This window comes from Belonocnema kinseyi, chromosome 8 (genome assembly GCF_010883055.1).
Source record: "Belonocnema kinseyi isolate 2016_QV_RU_SX_M_011 chromosome 8, B_treatae_v1, whole genome shotgun sequence".
Classification (NCBI taxonomy): Eukaryota; Metazoa; Arthropoda; class Insecta; order Hymenoptera; family Cynipidae; genus Belonocnema; species Belonocnema kinseyi.
Window position 1 is genome coordinate 90241219 of NC_046664.1, and position 8021 is coordinate 90249239.

General features: G+C 31.9%; 1 protein-coding gene across 5 annotated transcripts in view; it reads left to right on the forward strand.

Annotated features, from left to right (window-relative positions):
* Positions 1-2991, forward strand: part of LOC117179105 (glutamyl aminopeptidase-like) — an 82411-nt gene extending 79420 nt beyond the window's left edge. For all 5 annotated transcript variants that reach the window (XM_033370776.1, XM_033370775.1, XM_033370772.1 and 2 more), the window contains one exon: positions 2273-2991. In XM_033370776.1, the coding sequence (XP_033226667.1) occupies positions 2273-2636 (364 nt within the window). In that variant the 3' untranslated portion in view covers positions 2637-2991. The remainder of the gene's footprint in view (positions 1-2272) is intronic.
* The last annotated feature ends 5030 nt before the right edge of the window (positions 2992-8021 follow it).

Sequence of the window (8021 nt, forward strand, 5' to 3'; positions counted from 1 at the left end):
ATTTAAGTCGGAGGCTGGAGAGCCCGGCTTTAAGCCGAGAGCTGGTTGGGGAGCCCGACTTTAAGTCAGGCTGTGGCCGGGGTTTCTGATCAGAATCCGGCCAGCATCGTCACGCTGCGCAGACCAGCGTCCGGCATGCAGCATAGCCAGGGGCTGTCCGAGGAGTCCGACCGTGGCCCGGACAAGATCAATTCGTGCTTTACTGGATTCAAATAATTCGGGTTTCAATTGTATGAAGAGCAACTGTCACTGAATTAGGGGATCAATTTGATTCCTTTTTACTGCAGAATTAGAGCATATTAATATATGAAATTCCACACGCCCAGCTTACAATCAACATTAACTATTTTCACGTAATCGTTGAGAAACAAAAAAAGTATTTAAAAAATAATTATTAAATGATTGCGAGTATTTTGACTTCAAATATTAATAGTCCTGTTTAGAGTAAATACAAATATTACCTTTTTAAACATTATATATTACAAATAAAATTTCTAACGCTACGGGGTATCGAACCTGCATATATCTATACCTAAATGTAAAGCCTGGCAGTCGGGAGTGCTAACCACTGCCCTAAACCGACAAGTAGAAACTCGTTGAAAAAGCCGTTGTTATGCGACGTTATGTAACTATAAAATACAAGAACTTTTAGCAGAAATATCAGTAAAATACTTTTTAAATAAATCATTTAAATCGATTAGAATTTTTCTTCGGGGGATATTTTGTTTTTTCTGGTTGTAGACTGCTTGACAACTTTTTACAATGACAGGAAATCTAATTTTTTATGAATATTACAAATTTTTAACGACTGAACTCAGAAATTTTATCGTGAAGGTTGACAATTTCTTAACAATACATTTTTTTAAACTTTCGTGTAAAATTTGGTTTTTAGGTGTTTCATACTATTTTACAACGTTTACGATTGATACAAAATGTAAATTTTTTCTGAACATTTGCAATTTTTCGTGAAGATGGAACTTTTAATTTTTCTCTTAAAAAAAACTAAAATCATATGTTTTTCAAAAATTTTGAAATTTTCGTAAGGTAATTTTAAAATCACGTCAAAAAACTCGTTGTTTCGAGGCTTTTGTCATTTGCTTTTTATACTGTATATTAGGTATTATATTATTATAAATTTATTATTAATCGTCTACAAAAATTCAAACAATTATAAATTTAATATTTGTATGTTTTTTGCCATCATTAATTTATAGTTTTATTATAATCTCTATTTCAAAATGTTTACTATACATTTATCACGATTCGAGATTTGTATACACATCCATTTCTTAAAGAAATCAGAAGAAGTAATTAAGTTATAAACAATGTTTAACAATGTTATTATTGCCAATTAGCGCCCGACCAGCTATCGTCTGAGCATTCGATTATAAGATTTGCCCGATCAGCGCCCAGTCAGCCCCCGACTGGGGTTTTGACATAAATTTTGGCTAGCGAGTCCCCGACCAGCGCATGGCCAGGCTCTTAAAAAACAAACATAGCCCTGTCATTCCCCGACCAGAAACCTTGTACTAGGGATAACCCGGGCTATTTCCATACTATTTCTTTAAAAAAAGGGGAAAAGGATTAAACAACCACAGCAGAGTCTTATTAGAATTAGGACAAATAAAATTTGAAAATTATTCTGCAATATCTGAATAAGCAGTACCAGATTAAGGTGCACAAAAAAAATTGTAATAGACATTTGATATAATAGTTTTTAATATACAATGTAGAAAACTTCGCATTGTGGACTGTGTGCTAATGTGGAGGGTAATACAAAAGCCGAGCGCGGAGCGCGTGATAAATATATTATCGAGCGCGAAGCGGGAGAATCAAGAGTCACGCGCCATAGGCGAAGCGAGCCGCGCGCGTAGCGCACTATGAGCATGTGCCCGCCAAGTGGGCAGATTTTTAAAAATATATTTGAAAAGTGTATTTATTAAGCCTAACAACACCTACATCGATATCATTATTAATAATCTCAGAAAAAATTCACAAAAATAGCTTTTTTCCGAGCGTTTCAAAGTAGAATACTGCCTTTCATTAATTTGAATTCTTTTGAATTTATCTGGAATTGTTTATAAACCTGATAAATTTATCCCTAATTTGTTACCCTTTGCGCGCGAAAAAGCACCCTATGAGCGGGACAAAAACACCCTTTGGTCCCTATATTTTATCCTATGGGGTTTGTGAGGTCTGTAATAGTTTTAATATTTGTTTAATAAAAATAGAATAATACAAAGTATTAATTTTATCAACTTTTCCTTTGCAGCTTTATTGCAAATGCAATGAATGAAAATTACGTGCGAGCGCAAGACGCTTTTCAATGTTTGCGTCAGATTTCTGAAAATCCTGTTGGTACCCCACTGGTTTGGGACTGGGTACGAGAAAATTGGGAGTTTCTCGTTAAAAGATATACTTTGAACGATCGCTACTTGGGACAGTTAATTCCAGCAATTACTGGCTCGTTCGCTTCAGAAGTAAAATTAAACGAGATAAAAGCATTCTTTGAAAAATATCCAGAAGCAGGCGCTGGTGCCTTGTACAGAACTCGAGCTCTCGAAACTGTCAGAAATAACATTAAATGGTTGACAAAGAATGCTGGAAAGATTGAAGATTGGCTGAATTCCCAATAAAAATGATAGACTAATGAGAGAGTTCTATTTTATGTGTTCAATTTATTGTAAATGAAAATGTACTTTGAGATTTTGAAAGTTAAGTAAGTAGAAGGAAGTTTAGAAAGTTTATGAAAGTTTAAAGTTCTAACAGATTATGCACATTAATCATAAATTCAATCAAAAAGAGAAAAGGTGAACTGAATTTATACATTATTTTTACCATTTTTACCACAATTTAAGGTTTGCGTGATACTGATGAAAAAAATCGAATTTATGGACACAGTTTGAGTAATGCAAATAACGTGTGTTTTTATAAATGAGATTGTGCGTATTATACTTTATGATCTGTGAATAAATTATATCTTTAATAATATAAAATTGCATATTTTACTTTTTTTTTTAATTTATGTTAACCGTCAATAATTATTATTTACTCTACCAATTAAACTCTTCCATAATAAAAATATCTCGAATTAAAACAAAGAAACAATTTTTCAATCTTATAATTGAGCTGCCGAGATCTCGTAGTTTTCAAAATTTGTTTAGAAGATTAATTTTTGGAAATTCAATTACTGCTAGAAATTTCCTTGAACTCAGTCAAAAAATATTTTCAGAATTCTTTTTGTCCTGTCAGGGTGAATCCGGCAGCTCAATTGACAAAGAAGTCCCTCATTAAATACTTTAATAGGCAATAATCTTTAATTTGGAATTCAGTTTTTATATATTTAAAGTTTTATACTAATTAAAATGTTAAGGTTATACATTTTCAAGAATCTTTGAAAAAAATATAAATAATGAAAGCTTTGCTGATAAGATTTTTATTTTCAGACATTTCTTACCTGGATTAAAATTTTTTTTTAATTTTCTAGTGGAAAATTTCTGAATATATACAGATTCTGTTATGAAAAGGAGCACATTACGGGATTGAACACGACTGATGTCTTTCAAATCTTTCGAATTCTTTGGACTCTTTTAAAATATTTGAATTCCTTAGAACTCTTTTAGATTATTTTGAAATCTTCTGAATTCCCGAGAATTATGGTTTAACCTTGTTAATTCTCTCAAATGCTGTTGAATTCTTTTGAAATTTCTTGAATTTACTTAAATTTACTTAAATCCGGACGACTAAAGTACTGTCTACTACACACTAATTATAACATCCCAAATGTGATTAAGAATTAGTTAAATCATAAAAAACTAAATCAGTGATTGTGATTTTATTTGCTAATTAGTCATCTTTAACTAACTTAGATTTAGAGACATTTTCTGAATTCAGATGAATTTTTCTAATTCTTTTAAATTCTAAATTGTATTCCTCTGCATTTTTACATTCTCATCAGAGAAGGTATTAGATTCATGTAAAATTTGACCCCCCCACCCCCGGTTTTTGTCAAATGTCCACGTTTTGAGACCCCCTGAATCCGAAAAACAGGTTTTTACGAGTGTGTCTGTATCTATATCTGTCTGCCTGTGAACACGATAACTTTTGAAAAAATTAATCTATTAGATTGCCCTTTGGTACACTCGTTTAGTGGCCTAAACTAAAGGTCAAGTTCGTTAGTCAGCCATTTTGGATAAACATTCAAAAAGTGGGCACATTTTGAATATTTTTGAGACCACTTTTTTAAACATTCAAAAATTTTCTACACGGTTATTCACAAAATTCAAAAAATTTAACAATTTATCCTGATGACCTTTTTTGAAAAATCAAAAATTACTAGAATTAGAGCATTTTCAAAATGCAAAAGAATAAACTAAAATCAACATTTTAAGCCAAACAACGCATGATATGAAAAAAATTCAGGAGAAAAAAAATTTTCTTTTTGAAAGCCCTACAAGATTATGATGAGAAGTTTTTTAATTTGGTCGAAAAGTTAAAAATTCCGATCGTACCGAAAATGTTTGAAACCACATTTTCTCAAGATTTAACAATTCTTTGTACGGTTGTTCATAGTACTCAGAAACTTAAACAATTTATCCGCATGACTTTTTTCTATAAAAAGAAAATTATCCGAGTTAGAGCATTTTCAAAATCCAAAACAAAACTAACATGAACATTTTAAGTCAAAAAACGCATGATATGAAAAAAAGTCAAGAGAAGAAAATCTTTGCTTTTTGAAAGCCCTACAGGACTATGATAACAACTTTTTTAATTTAGTCGAGAAGTTGAATACTCCAAATTTGATCATACCAAAAATAATGAAAAATCCAGAAATTCCATTTTTTGGACAAACTATGCAAGATACGAAAAAAATGAAAAATATCAAATTGCGCGCCCTGGAAAGAACTACAAATTAAGAATGAATCACTTTTCAATATAAGCTACGAAAAAAAATGAGACTAAACTTGTTCATCCAAAAAAGAGCTATAATTTTTGATAGGACAGTTAATTTTTGCTTTAGTCGTAAAAAATAACATTCTAAATAAAAATAATAAATTTGTTTGAAAAAATGGCACAAGGCATGAACTTAAATTACCAGGCAAAAGTTGTTCGCCTAAAAAGATCTATAAATTTATTATTAATTATTACATTCTCATCATTTATGATTGAGAAAGTATTAGAATGTCGGAAATTTGACATCACACTTTTTCAACGGATCTACACGTTTCGAGACCCCTGAATCCGAAAATCAGGTTTTCACAATAGCGTCTGTCTGTCTGTCTGTCAGTCCAGCCGTCCGGCCGTCCGTCCGTAAACACGATCACTCTCGAAAAAATGAACGAATTAAATCCATCTTTGGCACACTTTTTCTAGGTCCTAAAAGAAAGGACGAGTTCGTTAACCAGCCATTTTTTATGAAAATTTAAAAAGTGAGCGCATTTTGAAAATTTTTGAGACCACTTTTTTCTGAATTTGAATATTCTATGTACGGATATTTATAGTATTGAAAAAAAAACAATTTATCCTTATGACTTTTTTCGATAAAAAGAAAATTCTCAGAGTTATAGCGTTTTCAAAATTTTTTTAATCAACCGAAAATCAAAATTTGAAGCCGAGAAACGCACGATATGAAAAAAAGTCAAGAGAAGAAAAACATTTTTTTTTAAATCCCTACAAGATTATCATAACCAATTGTTTTATTCGTGAAAAATAACGTTGAAAAAAGTAAAATAAAAAAAATTATGGAAAAACGACGAAATTTACGAGAAAAAAAATGCAACAAAACCTATTTACAAATGTCTGTCGGAAGTCGAACGCGCAGCGCGAGTGTCACGATGAGAATGTGTACCTCAAAGCCTACAGAGCTTTGAGAAACTTAATCTTTGACTATACTTAATTAAGTAGACAATTCAGAATGTGAAGACGCATATAAATACTGCCATCTAAAAGAGATCTTTTGATAAAGTTTTTTTCAAGCATTCCAAATGCAAAGAATAAATATCCGAGCGCGAAGCGCGATACTCGACCGTCGCGCGCCGAAGGCGCGCTCAAACATAAGATTAAAAATTAAAAAATTAACTTTTTGGAAAAAGCACAGAAAAGACGAAAGAGGACATAGGCTCCTATATAGGACCCTATACAGGTTCCTGTATTAGACCCTATGCAGATGCGCAGTAGTTTTTATTTAATCGTAAAAAACAACATTAAAAAAAATTATAAAAACAAGGAAATAAGAATTAGTATGATTCAATTTTCATGCATATTATGGATTGTAATGATATACATTTATTGAAATGATACATGTTTCAGAGCAGCTTAAAATACAGTTTAAAGCAAAATATTGAACAAATACAAAAATAATCATGATAAATACAATTTGCTTTTTGTTTTGCAATTTTTTAATAAGTAATCCCTGGCAGAGTTACACAAAAAATGTATTATAATTGATATAAAAAAGTTGTGTATAATGTAGAAAAGTTGACAGTTTGGACAAAATCGAGTGCGAAGCATGAGATACGTGATGAGAATGTGTTCGTTAAAGCCAAAAGAACTTTAACAAAAGAGAGTTCAAAATCACAAAATTACGGTTGTCGGTCCGTTCACCTTTGATTTTAAAAGGTCTGTGCCCGAATACGGAAGAAATGTAAAAACTAAGCGCGGAGTGCGATTGCCTCAGTCGCGTGCCGTAGGTGCGCTCAAACTCTCGAGCTAAGCTTTTTTAAGGATAGAGAATTCACAATCACAAAATTACAGTGGTGGATGTTTTGAGTCTTAATTTTAAAATGTTTGTGCAAAAATGTGCAAAATATAAAGACCGAACGCGGAGCGCGTGGTAAATACATAATCGAGCGCGAGATAAATGTAAAATAGTGCGCGAAGCGCGAGAACTAACAGTCGCGCGCCCTAGGCGCGCTCAAACTTGCGAGCGAAGCGAGCCTCGCGCGTAGCGCGCGATGAGAATGTGCCCCCGTAGCGGGCAGATTTTTTTCAATAAATTTAGCTGTATGCGAGTAAAATTTTGTATCAGAAAGACTAAACGTATTAAATGTAGCATCGCCAATTTTTACACATTTAAAAAAAAAATTAATTCTTTTGTCCACATCTGAATTATTGAACAAATGAAAAATGATTAGTTAAATTTAAATAACTGTTAATCAAACGATGCTGGACTCTTTGTTCAGAAAAATAGTGCAAATTAACTAATTTTTAGTAATGAAATTTAACTAACTATTAGGTAAATCTTTACATTATTTTGAATTTCATAAATACTTGAAATTTTTAATTTAGGTCTACATTAGGGTGAGTTTAACCTTATCTCGCAGGATATTACCAGTATTTGTGAGTATTTCCTTAACGATTGACACTTTTGTTGTGTTCATGCAAGCGAAGATATTTTCCACTTTTTAATTCCTCTTAATCTGATCAGTTGACACACCTCACATGGTTATTTTTAATTTCATACTTAAATGCTGTATTTTCAATTAATTTAATTCCTTCTAGTCTGTCCACAAAATATGTGCACTTACATAGTTTCTATTCCTCCGTGTGCAAAATAAGTTTGACAATTTCAATTTTTTTGTCAAGATTATTTTTAATTCCATACTTACATGATTTATTTTCGATTATCTTAATTTCTTCTAATCTGTCCACAAAATATATGCACATGTATAGTTTCAGTTTTGTTTTTGAGGAATATGAATTTGGAAATTTCAATTTTGTTGCCTGCTATAACGGCGAAGTATTTTTAATTAAAATATAATATTTTATATTGTTCAAACAAATGCAGTGACGTAGCTAGGGGGAGGCGAAGGGACCGCTGCCCCGGGCGCAAACGCATGGGGCAGCGAAACGACCTTTGAAATGAATGCAGATTTGAGAATTATGGGCGGCAAATTATTTTTGGCCCTGGGCAAAAAATTTCGCAGCTACGTCACTGAACAAATGATATATTTGATAATATAATACATAATAATAAATTTATTTCAAAATGTTGTGAAAGGTGAACAAAATTTATTTATCTT